This window comes from Cavia porcellus, unplaced genomic scaffold, assembly GCF_034190915.1.
Source record: "Cavia porcellus strain 051 isolate PalLab524CR breed Dunkin Hartley unplaced genomic scaffold, mCavPor4.1 scaffold_13, whole genome shotgun sequence".
Lineage (NCBI taxonomy): Eukaryota > Metazoa > Chordata > Mammalia > Rodentia > Caviidae > Cavia > Cavia porcellus.
Window position 1 is genome coordinate 62,842,473 of NW_026947496.1, and position 20,988 is coordinate 62,863,460.

Genomic DNA, 20,988 nt, shown 5'->3' on the forward strand with positions numbered 1-20,988 from the left:
GAAGCAGGCTCACTGTTAGTCACCAAAGCCCTAGGCACACTGTGCTTTGGAGACAGGAAACTGCATCGTGCCCTCACCATAGCCCCTGGCAGTTCAAAGCAGGAGGAAAAACTTATCTTTCCCACGAAGAACTTGGAGTTTGGTGCTTGCCTATTTTAATAAGCAGTTGGGGGGGGGGGTCTGTTTGTTTGTTTGTTTTACTGGCTGCTGGGGACTGAAGCCAGGGATGTCCTCCCACTGAGCTATGAGCTATATCCCTCAGCATTTTTATTTTTTCTTTTGAGAGAGGCTGGCCTAGAACATGCAGTCTTGCCATAACCTACAAGAAGAAGCTAATAAGTAAGCTTTAATTAGCCTTGGTCTGCATTTAAATTTTCACAATTCATGTGTCACACATCATGTTTTGTACAACTTTAGCACTGTTTGGTTTTGCTTTTGTACCACTTAAACTGAAAATTTATGTTAGTCTTTAGATGGTAATTTAGAAGGGCATGCTTTTGGATTAGCAATTCACTATGAGTATTTTGTCCTAGAGAATTTAAGTAATACACAAGTGGGTGGACTATGAGTAAAAGATCAAATACATGATCCAGCAACAAAGATGTAATAGCCCATTTTTTTACTGCAGTCAAGTACAGGAGACCAAGTTAGTGTTAAAAGTTAGACACTTGAGATGCTTTAAAAGGAAATTTAGTAAAACTAACCAAACAACTGAAATATAAAGTATCTTTTTGCTAATTGAATTTAAATTTCACTTCTATATCTTGGAATTGGCCATGTCAAGGGCAAGTAGGAAATAACTTACACTAAGTTACCATTAATCAATGTTGACAAAATAAGCACTTTATGCACACAATCTCATTTAATCCTGCACATGCAGTACAATGCATGGTGCTGTTTCCATTTTATTAAATGGAACCTTAAAGCTCAGGAAGGTTGAGCATCTTCACCAGGGTCACAAAGCTAGAGAACAATTCTGCGTATGCACTAAGCCCCCACACAGTGATAACCACACATCTCTGTGTGTTCACAGATAACCATTATCTTGGTGCATGTGCATATACCCTCTGGGACAGAGCCTGCAGCCGTCAGTCATCTGGCTACATCTGGTTTTTCTGACTTGGACTGGCTTGTCTCCCAGGCTCTTTGCTACCAATGCTGAGCATTAGAAGAGGCAGAAAAGGCCTCATAGAGGATAGACAGAAGGATGTGAAAGAGGATCTCCTAAGTAATGCTGACTGGCCAGTGCATAGATCAACCAGATGGCAGCCTCGTGGTTAGAGGTTTAATTCTCAGAGCTGCCACTGCCAGTACAACTCTTCATGCAACTGCCTTAAGTACTGTAGTGGGTTGTTGGATATCAGGAGTTGGAAAACAGACAAAGCACAGCTCCTGTAAATGATGTATCTGGAATATATTAATTTTGACTCGCTAACCTGATGAACTCCACTACCCTCACTTAAATTTGAGACAGGGACTGTATGTCCTTTGGTGGCCACGTGTCAGGGGAATGTGTGCCCAGGAAAGGACAACTCACCAGCACCATAGCCAGATGAGCTGCCACACCCCAGTGACTCATCCCTTGAGTATAAGTCCCTAATAATTAAATGTGAGAATGTCTGCTCCATCATCCTTTAAGCCTGATGCCAGCTCTTTCTCAGAACCAGGGCAGACACCTCCACTATATCCTCTTTCAAGCTGTGGGGTGCTTTTGCATAGAGGGGAGGACCTCAGGAGCTAGCATCCTTAGAACAAGAGTTTCTTAAAAGCCTGGTACAGTTTACATTTTTTTAAAAATGCAAGAAATAGCCTGTTTGCTTGAAAGTATCTTTTGGATAAATTTTCAAAGCAAATAAAATCTGTTAGCAAATTCAGTGCTCCTAAACATCTATGGAAAAACTAAAAAGTAATAGGACAGCTGGCCCCAGGACTCTTATCTATTTGATAAGACACAGAAAGCAAACACAATCAGAAAACAATGTGTTAAGGGCAAAAGATCAAAATGGGAACTGAACACGTGTATATTCCTTTCTGTTCTAAAGCAGAACTGTCTGAAGTCTTGCACTTTTCTTGACCTAAGAGAGAGCCTGATGCTATAAAAATCTGCAGACAGGCATTCTCCAAAATGGGACAGCACCTTTCTGCCAGGGGTGGTCATAGTCAGAGGAACCAATTGTAGGGGTTCAAGGAGGTAACTCAGGACACAAATGGGAGGGTCAGGTTTCCTGGATCATAATTAGGTAAGAGTGAGGCCTTGGACTTTTGAGGGAAGAGTGAGTTATAGTAGTAACTAGTGTACAAAAGTGAACATAAAACTTAACACAGCCATCCTGAAGGGGTCTCCTTTGAAGGAAATTAGACATTGGAGTTCCTGCCAGGTGGGCAGAGAGCCCAGGAGAGAGAGAGTCCAGTAGAATGTGCTCCTCAATCTGTGGACCTTTCCTTTTGAAGTTTGCACGTACTATGTGCTTTGCTGTACGTGGAGTAGGCAGGTCCTGGCAGTTCATAACATTACACTGTCACTCTTTGCCCCATGCAAACCTACAATAATGAGTCCAGAGTTTTATTATGGAATTATAATGAGGATGCCTGGAAGAAGCAAAGAGTGTCTTGACCAATGACTGGGACATTAGCATGGATACTTCAGCAGTGGTACTGCTCTATCAGTAGCTTCGGTGCCTAACCTAGGAGTCCAGTAGCACTAGCTGAAATGTCACCTGGGCTCCAAAAGCCCTTAATAGAGTGTGAGGATACAGCCTGTGCTGCCCTCTAAATATGACTCCCAGAATGCTTCCTGAAGTTAGCTGACACCATAGCAGACAGTTCAATAATATCAGAATGAGAGGAGTGAGGAGGGATTTGGCACTGGCTTCTCAGTGGCTGGAAACAGCAAGTCAGCATCATGGGACTCTCCTCCAGCCGGCCGGCCAGGCAGGCTCTCACCCCACCCTCTGCACTTGAGCTTGGGATCTCGTTGGTGGCAGCTGTACAAAGCACTTGCTGAGATTAAGTTTCCCCGCCCAGCCTCGTAACACATTGTGCCCTCTCGTCTTGAGATGAAGTCACCCCTCGCCCTCTGTGCACTTCAAAATCTGGACCCCAGTTCTGCATTTAGCTTCCCATGCTCTCTGGATTGTACAACCTTTTGACCTGCATGGAGGGTGTCATAGGTGATTTCTAACAGTGAATTAAATCCTAATCTGTCCTTCAAGAACTTAAATGCTAAAGTAGAGCAGGAAGAACAGGTATACCCAGGAGTGTGGTCTGAAAGACCATGTAGAAAATGAGTGTTGTGCCCAGCAAGAGTTAGATCAGCCAACAGAAGATCCCTCGCAAAACAGCTTTCCTCATGGGTTAATCCCAGAATGTAAGTGTGTGAATTTATGTGTTTGTACCTGCCTCTGTTTGTATATAAAATATACACATTTTCCTCAGTGTGGCTGATTGAATATTCACATACACATTTTCCTCAATGTGGCTGATCGGATAAACTCCAAAAATTTATTTTATTTTCCCTCTCTATCTTGATCTACCCTCCTTATCTTGATCTAAACTCCAGTGGGGTGCCCTGCTTGCCGTTTCGGTTCCAGACATCCTATTTATAACCCCATTCTCCTAATTCCTGCATTTCCTGTTCAGTCTAAATATTGATAGAGTACACCATAGAGTCATTTTGCAGCCATAAAAAAAGCCTTTATAGGAATTCCTCAACCTATACAGTCTTCTGAATTTGACTGTATTTGTCAAGTGTACATATATTCAGGATTCCTTAAAAATGTAGCCTCCTAATGTGTCTTCAGGGAAGATGAAAATGGAAAAAAAAAACATTACTTAGGTGTAAGCATTTGTATTTAAATGTTATACAATGGCCAAGATTGAGTTTTTACCTTCACCCACCCACTCTCTTCAGCACCTCCAATTTTCTCCCTGCACAATGAGGAAGTTGAATCAGAGAATCAGAAAGTTCCGTGTCCCCTTTTGAGTTCTCAAATTCCATGGCACATCTTTCAAAATGGTGCAGAAGTTCCTGAAACGGGAAATGGGGAGGTGTGGGCTTCGGGGTCTATGAGGGGATCGCAGAAGGGGGTGTCACAAGAGAGAGGAGATGTACTTGATCATGCTAGTAAATATTGGGGGAGTCAGAGCACATAGGACAGATCAGGAAATAGGATTTGGAAAGCAGTAAGGAATTTACGAACCTTGCACCTGGCAAATGACCTCCGTCACGTTCAAGAGACTGTGCTGTGTGGCATCCTTCCTGCAAACCATCCTGCTCTCAGCAGCACCCTGGTAATTGGTCCTGACTCCTGTGGAATCTCACGGACACTGACAAAAACCGCCTCACTACCTCCTTCTCAGTGCGTCTGGCAGGGCTGACTTAAGCATAACTTTTTTAGTCTGAGCTATGAATCCATCCGATGACACAGCAGTGTATGAAGCCGCTTATTAATTAACAACTGATAAAAGTTTAAAACTAATGGAACCCAGAGAAAAATAGAAGGAAACTAATGAAAATTGCTGAAGTCTCCTATGTTGCCACTGGTAATATCTGATAAATTTCTTAGGTAATTGAAACTGCAGGAAAAGCTGCCTAAGCAAAGTGTCATAAGCCAGCTTGGATGCTGGTTTGGGAAGAGGGATGAGTTGGCCTGATTGTTCCTTATTAGGAGTCTCACGTGGGCAGGCCCTGCCCTGCACAGGCAGCCAGACCCTCCTACTCTTCTCTGACCTCTGGTTTCTTCGGTGTGGTAGCTGCAGGTGCCCAGAATCTATATGTTCACTGCAGGTGCTGACTCCTGCGTTCCCACAGCCCTGTGGATTCCCGTGGAACACTTCTTCTGGGGCCCTAGGTCTTGAAAAAATGATTCTGCAGAGGAATTTCACCAGAAATAGGTGTGGTTCTCCCTGCTAGCAGGAGGTCTTTGTTGAGCTGTATCATCCAAGAACAGCTAACTATTAAGGCAATCTGGGAAGGGGAATTGGTCATTATACCCCAGCTGAAGATTATGTAATATGACCTAAAATGGTAATGTCATTCAGATCTCAAAAACAGAATCAGGCTGACACCTCAGCTGTGAGCAGCTTGGACAGCATTCATATGGCTTGGTTGGTAAAAGAGAAATCAGTAAATCTGAAAGGTTTAATTCCAAAGAAAGAAAAAAACTGAACTTTCCAACAGGAGGCAAGCCCTGAAACTGGAGTTAATGTCCAGATTGCTGTGCTGCCTTTCTGCTAGCTCTGTGACCTTGTGGAAATGGCATTATTGATTTATAAGGCTCCTGGAGAATGTGTTCCATTTATGGGACACATGATGCACAGCCATTTGATACTTATAATAACCCAGTGTAGTACCTGGTAATCTCTTAAAAAAAAAAATCAGGAGCTAAATGAGATGACTCATTCTTTCACTGTCCTGTGTACACGTTACAGAGTCACACCTCAAACTCGCCTTAACTTATGAATCCAGGCATTGTTCTTTTTATTGTCACAAATGTCACAGGGTGGTTGTAGAAATATAGAGAATCTCTGTATTTTTAGTACTTGAATTTGGAGGTAACCAGGGAATTCCAGGTGCAAGGCCCATTTTTTTTTTTTAATTAATAGACATTGATTTTTTTTTTAGAGCACTTTTAGGTTTACAGAAAAATGGAACAAATAGAAAGGAGAAGAGATGTAGCTTGTACTCTCTCACTTCCCCCCAGTTTTCCCTATCATTAATGCCTTATATTGGTGTGGTATGTGTATTACAACCTTATACCAACATTGATATTCTATTTTTAAAGTTCGAAGTTACGTTAGGGTTTACTCTGGGTGTTGTATATCTCATGAATTTAGACAAATACTGTATACAGTGGCATGTATTCACTATTACAGTATCGTGCAAAATATTTCACTTCCCTAAAAGCATCCTCTGCTCTACATCCCTTAATCCCCTCTGAGCTTCTTGTACCCAGTGATCTCTTTGTCCCTTATCTTTTTGAGCCTTTTAATTGTAAATTTCACTGCTATTGAGCATAATTAAAGATCATTGTCACACTTTTCCCTCAGAGCAGTAGATTACTTTTGTTTTTCTTGCTGGGATCTTAGAAAAATAAACTCTAAAGGATAATTATTTTCTTTTTCTTCTATGGAAATAATTATCCTAGCTCACCAAAGTGACAAATGATTTAATATTTACAAAGTGTCCTGTAGCCCTGCCTTTGCAAAGTATTGTGTTCATCATCAGACCTGCTCCACTGAGCGTCTTCAGAGAGTCTGAAATAAGGGGGTTTGAATACCCTCTGCCAGTCATTCTTGTCTCTCTTCCTGCTTGGTAAGATAAACAGAAATGAAGCTTCCATTTGAGTGAAAAGGACAGTCCTTGCCTCCAGAGCTTCTCAGGAGTAAATAAGTAAGCCACTGCTCCATTTTTCCAGAATCTGTCTTCTCTCCCATGATGTTCAAGCCCCTCTACCTTAAAAAAAAATGTACCTTAGTGTCTCATCTGGCTGTAAAAGAACAAAGGGTATGGCGGTCGGTATTCCCCTATTTAAGTGATGAACAGAATTCTCTACCTGAACAGTCTGTCTCTGAGGAGGTGATGGATGTTCAGGAGTCTTTCTTAGAAAAGTCTCTTCAGTTGAATCTGGGAAGAAAAACCCTGATTCTCAGAATGATGAGCATTTGCATCATACAGTCTGGCTTCCTCCCTCGTGTGTGTGTGTGTGTGTGTGTGTGTGTGTGTGTGTGTGTGTGTGTATGTCTGTCTGTCTGTGTCTGTGTGTGTCAGTGTGTCATACACACCCTGCCTCTTTTCAGGCAAGGACTTTGAATGAAGAGGCTAGCCAGTGCCTCCCCCCTCTCTAAAACTTCAGTGTTTGCCTTTCAGGGACTTTTCCAACTTTACCTAGAAAAGAACTAAGCAGAACCCTAGAGCTTGCGGGCAACCTGCTTCCGGCTGTGGCTTCAGTTAGTGTGTCTGACACAGGAAGCACTTACAGTGAGGGGAACTGTCTGGCTGGACTGCAGGAGAACAGACAGCGTGCCTCATGACACTGGCATATCAGATGCCAGCAGCAAAGAGACAGGGATCTTGCCACCCCCAAACACAAGTCTCCTGACCTTATACACTCACCTGAAGCTGAATTCATATAGAAACAGAAGGCCTCAGTTGAAGATGAATTTCCCAAAAATGTAGTAGAAGCAAAAACAGTGACCCACAGTTTTGATCCTGAATAGATATAAAGGCAAGATATTGCAAACATTTCTAGACCTTCCAGCTCTGGTTGGCCATGGAAAACAAGCTTCCGCGGAGTAATGCCGCACTCTTAAGAAAGTCCTAGCTACATAGAAAGTCACTGAATGTGAGTGTTCTTTCTTTACTCCTACAGTAAGGACTAGTCTAATCAGGTCCATTTAGAGATTTAGATTCTCTGTGAGGAGGGCATCCTGTTTGTCTTGTACCACACTGGAGCTTATCCTGCTAAGCAGAAAACAAAACCAACTGCAAACTGAGAGAAAACTTTGGGGGCCAAGCATATGACCCAGAGTGACTTGCAATAAATGGGACCTTTCTTTGAAGTGGCTGATTAAATACAATGTGTTTAAAAAAAAAAAAAAACTATTACAGTAAGAGAGACATTGTCATTAATGCCCCGCAGAACAGTCTCCTTCTGTTTGAACGCACCCCATCATTCTTCCCACTTTGCAAAGCGGTTCTGGAACTCCTTTTTCATTTCTTTCAAGTAAGTGCTGCTGCTGAGTGCCGTCTCACAGGAGGGCAGGCTCATAAAAACATTACAGAGTGTCCCCCTCCACGTTATTACTGTCTCTGGCACTGTCAAATTTTCAGAATGACTGTGAATGGTGAACATTTTTAATCTATTCAGGACAAGGCAGCTATGACAGTGGACTTGCAAAACTTCTTCAGAAAGTGGTACAAACAATAGGGTATGTGTGTTTGAAGTCAGGGGCATTTAATGGCAGTGTGTGTTTTGCTGTAATAATTTTTTAATTGTAAACATTCACTATATTTTTTAGTCATATTGTATAGTTTTATTTAACTTCATGTTCTGCTCCAGGGTACTTTTTAGTTTAATATAAAATTTTCAGTCATTTACTTTCAACTGAAATGGAAGCTCTCAGTGATGTTACCGCTGCATGTGGCTTTAAGTATCCCTTGGGTAAGGCCTTCATGCCCCATACTTACAGGTTTCCCCTGTGCAGCATACACAGGAGAGAAGAAAGATGTGTTTTCCTTAAACCTTGCAGCCCTCTTCATGCCAGTGTCTCCTTGCACACAGCATACTTGTTAGGTCTGCCTTGGACTTGAGACCCACCCTAGACTGCGGCCACAGTTTCTGGACTAACACACCTACACCCTAGGACCTGATCTTCTCAGCTTTAGTCCTCAACTTGCAGCCCTGTGTTGGGCACAGAAGTTGTAAACGTTGAGAGAACAGCTGTTGAGCCTCAGAAGCCTATGCATTTTGCATCTATTCAAAACTCCTTATGAAATGCCTGGAGGGTGTGGAGGAGAAAGAAACAGGAAATGACAGATGCTGGGAAGGAAGGTGGGAATATGCTATGAACATTCTCCTTTTAATTTGGTATTGGGCCACTTGTTACTAGGATAAGCAAGAGATAGTAGGCTGTACCCTAGACTTTCAGCTATCTGCAGACTCACAGATGGATCTTCTGGAGTCTCATGATGACCTCATTCATGTGGATTGTGCTTAGAAATCTGCTTTTCATTTTTAAAGAGGGTTTGCTAAGCAAGTGAACATGTGTGATTTGAAGGCCAGGTTTTAGATGAATTTGCTAACATTTTAGACAGTGTGGCATTTAGCTACATACTGGTAATAAGTGAATTGCAGGAGAGTTCTGGCTACCTGGCAAAGCAGCAGGCGTGTTCTCAGATGTGGTCTGGCCAATCACCTCTTAACTACTCCTGGGGCCTCTTGGACGGTGGCCTTCCTGGGCCTTTTGTGCAGAGGATTCTTGCCAACAGTCACTAATATTTGATTCTTTGTTTGTTGCCGCTTCCTCTACTGTTCATTGGATGCTAGCTAGCGTGCATTTCTACTATCTGGTGTCCACTTTGCTTACTACATTGCAAGCACTCTGGTGGCAGGAGCTCCATCACCTAAATGTCAACCTCCACTTTAAAGAGATCCAGAGTACAGTGACCATGTCTTTGCTGCATCCTTACCTCCTGTGTAGTCAGAGCTCTTGCATTATTTGTTGAATTTGTTACAAATGTTTTTAAAATATTTTCAGCACCTATACTTACTTGAATTCAAATACTTTATCAAATATCCACCTCCCCAAATGTACTTAGTTATAGCAGTTTACAATTTGTATGAAATGGCTAATTCTGAGGATCTCCTTTGAAAAGCAGATACTGACTAGTGTCACCCCACCCCAGCCTCCTGGAAAGTTACTCTACAGCACCTCAGTTTCCACATAATATGTACTGTGGTGGGATCAGTGATCTCTAAACTTGATGTGGCATCATATCCTGTTATATTCCATTGGATGATGTAGCCATAGGCTCCTCAGGTTGTGCCACTGTAAGTGAAGCTTTGCAACTTCCCTATTCAAACTGTTCTCCTTTGGGATCAGTCTGTTCACAGATAGCAATCACAGTGCTGTACAGAAAAAGTTTGTACTGTACAGAAAAATGTTCCTGATCCCTGATGTACACAGAACCATGGCACAGTCTTTGTGTGTCTCTGGCGAGAGCGGCTAACTTGTTACTAGAAAGTGTATTAAGTTTGCCCTGACCAGATCAAAACAGTGCAGGTGAAAATGGCAGCAGGCAGACATGGTATTAGTCCCCAGGTTCATGCTGTTTAAACTTTCTTACTGTTTCCTGCCTCGGTTTAGAATGTAGGAGTGATGCGTGCACCATAGACAAAAGAGGTGAGAAAAGAGGAGGAGCGCGTTCTGCTACTTAGTTAGGCGTGAGAATGTTCACAGGTACAGTCTGTGACATCCAGGATGGAGATGGACATGGGGAGGGGTGCTTCCTTAAACTGACGGACAGCACCCATCAGCCATTTTGGGCTGGAAGGAGTAAGAAGCAAGAGTTGACGGGTGGCTTCCAGCAGCTCGCAAACTGGAAAATTGAGTCCATTCCCCATTTTCATCCCTTTAATAGTTCCCTTATCCCTGCAAACTCACGCACACAAATGTATCATTGAAGTGCCAGGACATAGGCGCTCTTACAGTCCTTTTCACTTCCAAAGGACTTACAGTTTTCTCAGGACAATGAAGTACGGAGAGAAGTCAAACTCACAGAGATAAAAAATAGGGTAGCAGTTACCAGAAGTGTTTAACAAGGATGGGATGTTAGTTAGGAGCGATAAAAAAATGTCCTGGTGATAGTTGCACAGTGATTTGAATGTACTTAATGCCACTGAACTGTATACATTAAAACTGATAAACTTGGTTATGCATATTTTACCACAATTTAAAACAAAACTACTCAGACATGTACAGTTCAGAGCCACAATGGCAGTACTCAGAGTTGCAGATTAGGACTAATTTGGAAACCTACTTTCTCCCTATATTTAGTTTTAAAGTCACTTCCTCTTCTAAGAATTGAGTTCAGTTGTGTTCAGTGTAAAATGTTCATTATTAGCCAGGCGTAGTGATGCATGCCTGTAATCCCAACATTCAGGAGGCTGAGGTAAGAGGATTGCTGCGAGTTCAAGGCCAGCCTGGGCTACAAAGTGAGTGCAAGGCCACCCTGAACTGTATAGTGAAACCATGTCTCAGAGAGAGAGAGAGAGAGAGAGACAGAGAGAGAGAGAGAGAGAGAAAGAGAAAGAAAGAAATCATTACTGAATATTTTTTACACCGTACATTAGTACCAGCATAGACAAGAGATAAACTAATGAAAGATGGCACATAAATAAGATGATATGATAAGATAGCCTTTCTTTTTTTGTACCCTTAAAAGTAATTTCTGCTTTTTTAAAATGTGAACTCTAGGAAAGAAACCTTGATTGGTTCCCCAGGATGAGAGCCATGTCCTTGGTCAGCAGCGACTCTGAAGGAGAACAGAATGAACTGAGGAACCTGCAGGAGAAGCTGGAGTCCACCATGAAGCTTGTCACTAACCTTTCTGGCCAGCTATCAGAATTAAAAGATCAGGTAAAGAAGAGACGTGTGCCACTGCTGCACACCCCAAATCTAACAAGGGGTCCCCAAATCTGTAGTGTTCGTGGTACAGTACTGCAACACATTACCTGGACAGGAGGGGACCAGGCAACCGTGTGACAAAAGGACTCCACAGGTTTTCCCTCGTCCATGCCCTTCACCGCTCTTTTATAGGAAAAGGCTGTGGCACTGTTTGCTGTCTTGCAGAGAATACGGTTTTAATATGAAAGGAAAACAAAATGAGGAAATGCACAGTATTTCAGGGAATTGCTGGACAAAAACACAGTACATAAAGCTATATCCTTTTTACTTGATTCAGAGATTAAAAGCTATTTGTTATTTTGCTTCCTAACTCTGACTTGTCAGATCTTTACCCATGATATTTAAATTCAGCATGCTGGGGTAAAGCGTAGTCATAGAAAAGCCTTTTTTGTTTCATTTGTTTGCAAAATACATACTGAGTGACTGCCACAAGAGGCATTGTATTAGCTTCTGAGGAGAAAACTCTCAGCAACAGATACATAATCCCTGGTCTCAGAGGTTGGTAACCTACAAAAGTACAGATCCTATCTGTATGATAAATGCTTTACCCCTTTTAGTAAGTTGGTAGAGAAGTCTAATTTATACCACACGCCACAAATTCTTTTTCTCCTCTTTTGATGCCCTTAAAATAACCAGTCAGCCACTAGTTACCTACTAATTGGATGTAGTTCTGTTAAGAATCGGAGTCCAGAATGGCGAGCAAGCTATGATCTTGCATTTCTGTAGCTTACTGGAATAATCATGTACTGTTCAGCATTTTATGTTTCTTGAAGCTTGTTAATAGATTCCATACACAAAATTATAAATTTTGTGTAGCAGTAGCTGTCAGGCAGGCCACCCTTCGGGTACTGTGATATGTTCCCCTTACACACACCCTAGCTGGGGAAGTCCTCATCCACAGTAAACTCTCCTTGGAGATAATTTACAGAGGATTTTTAATAATCCTGTTTAGAATTGTATTTCCTTTCCAGCCAAATTATTCCTAAGATACCGAACTATTTGGCCCTAAGTTCTTTTTGTTTACATGTGTTGAGATGCAAACAAACAAACAAACAAAAAAAAAACACTAATGAGAAAAGTCCATATTGATAAAGGCTGTCTACAACCCTAGCTTGGTTACAACTTCCAATGAATAATAACCTAGATTACTGTGCTTATTAACTTTTTACCCTGCTGTTTAACAGCTGACGGATGTTCCACAGGACTAAACTGACACATGAGTATACCATCTACGATAGCGGCTTTTGCTGCCCCGTCCCCCAGGAGCTAAGCAGACTTCTAAATGCCCGTCAAGCTTCACTTATCATCTTTTCTCATTTGATATAGTTGTGGCTTTAAAAAATTCAGTTAAATCAGATGGTTTAAATTAAGCACCAAAAAATCATACAAAAACTGATTACAAACGGTCTGATCAAAGGAACTTCTCAGATCTCCATAAAAATCTGGTGCCATTTTTGAAAGAAACCGATCTTCTCTGCTGCCTGCCTTAGGTGCCAGAGCTGCACCAGTTGAGGCATTCCAGCTCTTCAGCCAGAATTCATCCTTGCCTCCTTGGTAAAGATCAGGCCATTGCTCTTGATCACATTTGGAAGCTCTTCAGGGACATATTCCAATAAGAGAAATTGGGTGTTTCCACTTTACTAGAGAGTTTCTTGCAATATGTTTGAAACAAAACTACTGTACTTCTGAGTATTTGGTTTTGGTAAAAACCAAACCAGCCCTTTCCTCAGGGTCCTTGTCCTTTGAGTGCAGAGTCTGTTTTGAGGTTTTCTGAAAGGGATGCTGAGGCTGCTTTGGTGCTCACTTTTTAAGCCTTGTCCAGCCAATGAGTTGAGCTGAGGAAACTGAAAAAAGAATCCCAGGTGTAGGAGGGTACTCAGGACTGTCAGTTTGCCCATCTTCTGTGATCCGAGGAACACGGAGGTCTCTTAGGAAACGGACCGATCCTTTTCTCACAGTATCGGGCAGGAGTCTCATCCCCCAAGCATGGGTTGAGTTTTGTGTGGTGTGTGTTTTTGTTCTCTGATTTGTTTTGTCACTGCACTGTTTGCCTTTCATGGTTCACTACGTGAATTCTTCCTTTTTAAGGGCCCTAACATTTCAAAAGTTACATCATACACTTAAATAGAGTGAAGGATAATTTATTGCCATTTCACAAAACTGAGCATAATAAGATCTGGCTTTTTTCTTTTTTTTGTTTAGGGTTGAATGCCCCCACTAAATTAAAATTTTGGCTTACACAAAATTTTATTAAAAGTGAACTAAGGTTTCTTAAGTGACATTAGAACCAAAATACATTAGACTACTCAATTCCAGCCCTTTTTATGTGTTTTTGTTTTAAAGTTGGAACCATTCTCCAGAAAGCCCTTCCCTTGTCGATGAATTTGAAAATGAACCTTTTCCCCCTTTAAAAAATATTACAGGTTACAAAGAAGCATAATAAGCCAATACTATATTCTCAAGTACTTTTACCAGAATTGATCTGCTTAAATTTTAAGGTGTCCAGAATTACAGGAAAAATTCACAGTAGCTGCTGATACTTCTTTAAAAAGGAACTAACTGATCTATATTTTCTTTTGATTTTGTAACCTCTAACAAATCTTTAATGCATTTGTTCAAGAATCAACTTAGCGAATAATTTGGATTTTATTGTTTGGTGTTCTAAGAATCTAAGTTTTTTTAAACTTTTATACAAAAAGTCATGCAGATATGTTAAGAGAGCTGCTGGTTCTGAAATGGTAACTGAGTGTTCTGCCCTCTAAAGGGAAACACTTTTGAATTTAAAAAAAAAAAAACATAAATGATTAATGAACAAGAAATTCTTACCTTTTTTTTAAAAAGAGCTAAAAGAAAACACCATTCACAAGTAAAAATACTGTTTTACCACTTAATTTTTTTCTTTAAGATCTTATTCAAAATTGTGGATGACTTTGGTTTTAATCTTTACCTCTTTGGTTGTTACTTTTTTAAACTACCAACTGGAGGGGGGGTTCATATAAGGATATTAGTAAAATGGTAGATGGTGGTGGTGTTCTTTCTATTTCTAAGAGTGATTGATTAGAATTGCGATTCTGAGTATTAATGATGCATCTCATCTTCAAATTTCCCCTCTCAAGAGATTCTCAATACTAACTGTGATTCTCTTACATCCTTATTCCAAGGAGGAGAACTAATGTAAGAACTTAAAATTTTCTTGCATGTTTTCTTCATAATGCAGAAGAGCAAATACGGAGCTAAGGGTTAACTTTCTTGAAAATGTAATGGCTTTCCATAGGACACTTATCTGTCATTGCTAGGAAAATAAGAAGTGCTTGAAAATTCAGGTAATACTAGCATGTTACAGCATTTGGCATTTTTTTCATGCAAGAGAGTTACTAATTGCTTAAGGAGGAAAGAACAAAAGATTGGAATAACTGCCCTATGTTGGAGAATAGAACACAATAGAACTTGGAAAATGTTTTTTTTTTTTTGGTTTGGGGTTTGTTTGTTTACACTGTTTTGTGACCACTAGAGACTAACAGCACATTATCATGTGAAGAACTGTATGACCTGAGGCATGATTAAAGTTCCGTACAGTACAAAGGAGTAGATAGCTGGTCTAGTATGAGATTCAGAATGAGGAAAGAGTTTAGTTTTCACAGTCTTAAGCAGATGGCTTCTGAGCTGGCAGAGAAATGCAGGAGGGGCTTTCCAGGAAGAGAATCAGCATGGCCAAAGGCATGACAATGCATGGCATGCTCAAGGAATGGCAAAACGTTCTGATTAATTCACTTCCTTCTCCCAGCCAACATGTAGTTGCCTGGTACAGTAGTAGGTACTAGGAATGCAAAGAGGAAGAGCACTTGGTCTCTGCCTTGTGGAACTAACCAACCAGATTATGAGACAAACATACAGAGGTGAATTTTACTAGAATGTAGATGTATGTAATACAGTAGAAGTTTGAATACACTGCTCTGGGGATGAAAACAGGAGTGATGCCTTCAGTCTGAGCTTAGGGAAAATCTGACCACAAACTTTCTAGAAATACAATGCTGGAGCTTGGTTTCACAACTTGAGAAGGACTTTGCCAGGTGAAATGGAGAGTGCAGACACATTGGAGAGCAACTTTAAATCTGAACCAGATTTTCTATGCTGTTATATAAAGTCAGTATAATTGGACTTAAGAAATGATTCAGTTTTACCTCTCAGTATTTCAGGCTTATCATTTCTAAGCATTACTGATTTTACAAGACTGCAAAAAGTAATTCTATTACCGATTTCCTGACTGTTTAGAATCTCAGTGACCGGGACTTTATTGTGACCTGAAAGCTGCTTCTCAGAGACTAATAATATCTGCTATAAACCAGACTGTGGTGTGTGTGCTGTCAGTGAACTTTCCTTCCTGTGCCAGCTTTTAATCTACCAGCGCGGCCTCCGAGTGATGTTTCAATGTTAAGATTTTGAGAATATAGATAATTTAGATGTGAACCTGAATCTGGTGAATATTTTTATCAAGAGTTCATTTTGACTGGACATGGTGGTACATGCCTATAATTCCAGCATTCAGGAGGCTGAGGCAAGAGGATTGTTGCAAGTTCAAGACCAGCTTGGGCTACATAGTAAGTTCAAGGTCAACCTGAACTACATATTGAGACCCTTTCTCAAAAAAAAAAAGTCAATTTTGTTTCAGGTGTTCAGAGAGAATCCTAAGTGAAACTCTACTAATGATGGACTTATTTTTATAGTTTTGATGCAGATAAGAATAACAGATAATAGTGATGATGTTTACTAGTAAGAAATATATATAGAGAGAGAGATAGATAGATCAAATTGAGCTAATAAAGCCAGAATCTATGTGAAAATAGGCACAGATAGGCTGAAAAGATCTAAGTTACCAGCAGTGTTGGCCTTGTTCCCTTGAAAAATTTAGTCCTTAGGGGTTTTGTGGTTTTGTTTTGTTTTAATCTCCTTATAAATGGTTATTGGATGATAACCACTGTGATTGTCCAAAAGACCAAATACTATACCAGTTTCCCAATTCCTTTTTATTAGTCACTTAAATGCCAATGACAATCCAGGCATGGTAGGGTGTGCCTATAATACCAGCTTCTAGAAAGAAGCAGGAGTATTGCAAGTTTGAGGCAAGTTATCCAGGACCTTTCTAAAAATAAAAGAAAGAGGCATGGGGATGTAGCTCCCATACAAGAGCACTTGCCTAGCAAGCATGACACTCTGGGTTCAATGCTCAACACTGTGGGGTGCATTTCTAGCTAAAAGTCTTGCAAGGTTGACCAAGACAAGATTAGACAAGCCCAAGTGAAGGCCCACTGTGTCCTTGATAGCAGAAAATCATCTCCAAGACCTTTTTTCATTTGGAAAGAAGGGCATATGTGTCCAAATACTGGTTGTTAAAATGAAAGTATATCCAAAATGATCGTGGCCTATTTGTGGAGGTTACCGTGAAAAGCTGTTGTAAGCACTGGTTCTCATAGTGTAGACCCCAGACCAGCACCATGTTTGTCACCAGGGACATTGTTAGAAACCAGCTTTTTGGACTCCACAGCAGACCTGCTGCATCAGACTCTGTGTCCCTCTGATCTGTGTTTTAACAAACTTTCTAGGTGATTATGGTACATACTAAAGTTTAAGAAGCACTCCTCCAGGGAAATGAAATAGAATTGTATAGATAAGTAGTTGGAATTATCAAGAAATCGAAGAATTAACCACTTAAACCTTGAGCAGCATGTGTTTATGTACTGGCTACCCCGAGCCAGTCATAATGTTGAATAAATCTGAAAATTTTTTTATATTTCCTGTTATATTACCTTATAAAAATTAATGGAGAAAATGCAATCTAGCTTAGAGAAACTTAGAATGGGACCATGAGTGAGGTGGAAGATGTGCTATCACCTGAAGACTCACTTGCTAGAGGATAAAGTTTTGGAGGCTGAAGAGAAAGACAGAATAACTATCTAAAATCAAAGAGAACTGATTAAACAGAGTTGATGGTAGTTAAACATACAAGGTTATCTCAGGTGCAAGTAGTTAATTGAAAGCAAAATTAGAATTCTAATAATGGAGTCAAAACATCTCAGCAGCTTTAAATGGAAATGTTAGTGAGGTACAATGGGGCCTGAGCACTCTAAGATTGTCACTATTTAGTTATGTTTAATAGGATGCCCTTTCAAGATTACTTTGGTTTTGGGAGGAAAAAACCTGAGCTCTACTTCTAGACTGTCAGGAGTAAGGTGAATGAATGACTGGCATTTTAGTGAGTTGTGAATTGATGTCATGTGTCCTATGAGGTTCTCCTTCCTCACAGAACCTGTGAATACAGTGTGTGACAGTTCCTTCAAAGATTTGTTACTCACCCGAGGACACAGAGGCTAGCTGATATTCTCATCCAGTTTCTTACAAAACAATGTTAGTAAAAGCTTCCTTTTGAAATAGTCAACCCTTGTAAGTCTCCTCGTCTAAATTATAATAGAGAAAGCATAGCCACAGGGGCCTAAAAATAGTGTCTTGATTTGAAAGGGTAACTCCTATGTTTTGAAAAAGAAAATAACTACTTTAAAATTGTAGCTAAGTTATTCTTACTTTATGTTCTCTCAGTCTATTTGTGCCAAAAAGTCAAGTAAAACTGATCCTTTATGTGACAGATACTGTACTAGGACATTTGTATATATATCCTCTCAGTTCTCCACCTCTGAGGCAGACATCATTCTGATTGTGTGGATGAAGAGACAGATTTGCAGAAGTTAAATCACAAACCATGTGGAAATAGCCTTGTCTGATTCCAAAGCCTGCTTTGTTTTCACTCTTCCATCCTATTTCCTCTGATTTTAGGAAACAAAAACCTAGGAGAAGGACCTTAAGCCACTTCATACAATTGTATCTAATACCTATTTCCTGTTGCCTTTTATCTTAATTGGTTTAAATACCACCCTCAAAACTAGAACTAGGATTAACCAGGTTAAGAAAAATCAATGCAAAGAATTAAGTACCTAAAATACCCCAAAGAAAGTAGAAACTCATCAGCATATGAGAAGTTATTTAGCTTAATAACCAAATAAATACAGTCAACCTCTTGCTTTGGGTGGTAAAAAGTACAGGTTTCACTGGAACCTGTCTTAGAAAATGGTCTCGCTGATGTTAAGCCAAACTCAGTGTCTGTTGGTGGCAAGAAGACCCTGGTGGCCAAGACAGTATTATTTATTCTGGAGCTGAGGGAGATATGTGAACAATTCCATCTTCCTAGATGTATCACTTTTTTTCTCTCTCATCAACTATTCCAGAGTCCTTGATGAGAGGACCCTAAGACCCGTTGAAGAGTATAGACATAGCCTCTCTCAAACCTTGGGTTCTTTTTTTGCCTTCTAAATCCATTTTATTTCCAGGAGAAAAAGGAAAAAAATAAAAATTTCAAAACATGTCAATTAGGAGGCAACAATGATACACATACTACAGATTGTCATCCCAAAATCATTCACCCAGAGCATGAGACATCTGCATTCAGTTGTTCTAACAATACCAGCACAATCTTTCTCTTCAGTGAACTCAGAGAAACCAGTAGTATATCTGTCTTAACTAGCTTCTTAATCTATCTATATATATATATATATATATAGATATAGATACAGATATATATGTATCAAACCTTGGATTCCAAGCACACTGCTTTTCTAGATAGTATGGCATGTTGTTACTATCATACAGAACCACCATTTCCCAATGAATCTTTAAATCATTTGGAAATGGATTTGGGAAAACAATCAAGAATCCTGTGCTTTTCCTGTTTTTTGTTTGTTTCTTTATGAAACAAGTAGCAAGCAATACTCTTGAATGTTATACTACATGACTAGGTTACAGAATTCCCCGTTCTGTTAGGAAGATTCCCTTTCTGAAGTTCTCTGTGTTTGATATGGTAATGGTACACTATTTGTAGAAAGTGGGTTTCAGTGCAAACCGTAACCACAGAGGTAAAGCTATGGTTCAGAATATGATTTGACGTACAGGAAGTGTCTGGTTCTAATGATGAAACTTTTTAACTTTCCAGATGACAGAACAAAGGAAGCAGAAACAAAGAATTGGTCTTCTAGGACATCCTCCTCACATGAATGTCAACCCACAGCAACCAGCATAAGCAAATGAATAGAGGAAATGTATTTACCTTTTTTAATTATTTTTGGTGTGGGTATGGCTAATTCATTCTGATTTACCCACTAAGGTTACACTTATGCTTAGTACATTTGTAAATACTCAGTTTTATACTGTATGTATATGATTGCTACTTAAAGGTTTGGATATATGTATTGTAATTAGACTCGTTGGCATGATGACATTTCATTTGTGCCAAAAATATTACAGATGCCTTTTTTGGAAGGACTACAGAAAGTACCTGATTTGCACTTGAACCAGATTATAGATTTAAAACTATATGACATGTATTTTGTATTTAAAACTAGAATAGCCAGTATTTATGTTTTTTTATAAAATTGTGCAATATGAATTATGCAATCACAATAAATTTGTAACTCCCTAGTATCCCAGAGGGAGTGCACATCTTTGAAGCTGGTGTGTTAATACTATGTAATAAATGGTTAAATATCAAATGATGCTGCTGCCAAAATTATATTAATAGTGAGTTTCAGGCCCCTGGGCATTTTGTACCATATAATTATCTACAGTGATGCTGTTTCTCGTTGCTAGCGGCATTTAGTGCCTCTGTCTCATAGTGACAATGCTCCAGGTCTATGAACTGTTAAAAATGAGCATTCATTTTAAGGAAACCAATATTAGTTTCAAGGATACTTTTTAGCTTCTAAATTGATCATTTAAACTATTTCTTTAAGTAAGAGAGCCATGTTAAAGTCTCACACTTGAGGATGTGAAGAAGTTAATGAATTTTTTAAAGGAAAATTTTTATGCAGTGTTTGGGATAAATGCATATTGCTGGCCAATCAATGCCATGTCCTGGTTGAATTTTGATGTCATGTTATTAAAAAAAGAGTAATTGATGGTTTCTATATTATCTAGTCCAAACAGTAGGTTTTTTTCTTCATCTGAACCAACTACAGTAGCTAAGAAGTATTCAAACTATATACAGCCATATAAAAGATATGAACTATCCCCTTAGAGTTCATAGTAGAACACTGACATCCTACTCTTCTGAAAGAGCCACGTTTTGGTTTTATTTCTTTGTCACCTGATTTCTTGTCTGGATGGATGAAAAGTATGAAAGGAAACTTTTATACCTGTTGCCTAGTTTTGTATATGGGTCTCATTTTACTAGAGAACCACTCTGCAAAAATGCTTACAAATGTACTGAAAGCAGAGTTCTGAAATGAGTCAAGTTTGTAAATGCATATATAGAAATATTTAATAAATGATGCAGAATTATACAATGAGTGGTCACTTTCATTTGGCATTTGTGACTTAAAAGGTTTTTTTTTTGTTTTTGTTTTTTTTCGTTTTTTGAGATTGTGTTTCACTTTGTAGTTCAGGCTGGCCTTGAATTCACTGTGTAGCCTAGGCTCGCCTAGAACTCATAGTGATCCTCCTGCTCCAGCCTACTGAGTGCTGGGATTACATGTGCACCGTCATGCCGGTCAAGAGCTGTTCTAATTATGCACTTTCTTTAGGACCAATCTAAACTGCAAGTGGTTTGGTTACAGGTCAGTTCAGAAATGCAGAACTGGTTATTTGAAAAAAATAAAAACAAACTGCTACAATAACTGGGTAGAGAACCACTAGAACAAATACTGGGGTGCTTTTAACACAATATTCATCACTCACTCACCTAGTGCAGTGACTGCCAACCAG

At 39.8% G+C, this 20,988-nt stretch overlaps 1 protein-coding gene and 1 long non-coding RNA gene across 2 annotated transcripts in view; one reads left to right on the forward strand and one right to left on the reverse strand.

Annotated features, from left to right (window-relative positions):
• Itpr1 (inositol 1,4,5-trisphosphate receptor type 1) overlaps window positions 1–20,570 on the forward strand; it is a 329,142-nt gene extending 308,572 nt beyond the window's left edge. The window contains exons 61-62 of the mRNA XM_063260287.1: window positions 10,978–11,139; window positions 19,223–20,570. Coding sequence (XP_063116357.1) covers window positions 10,978–11,139; window positions 19,223–19,309 — 249 coding nt within the window. The 3' untranslated portion in view covers window positions 19,310–20,570. The remainder of the gene's footprint in view (window positions 1–10,977; window positions 11,140–19,222) is intronic.
• On the reverse strand, window positions 3,832–4,887 carry LOC134478569 (uncharacterized). The gene is made up of 2 exons (XR_010051288.1): window positions 4,200–4,887; window positions 3,832–4,027 (listed from the first exon to the last, which is right to left on the reverse strand). It is a non-coding gene; the product is annotated as an uncharacterized LOC134478569 (long non-coding RNA).
• Window positions 20,571–20,988: the final 418 nt, after the last annotated feature.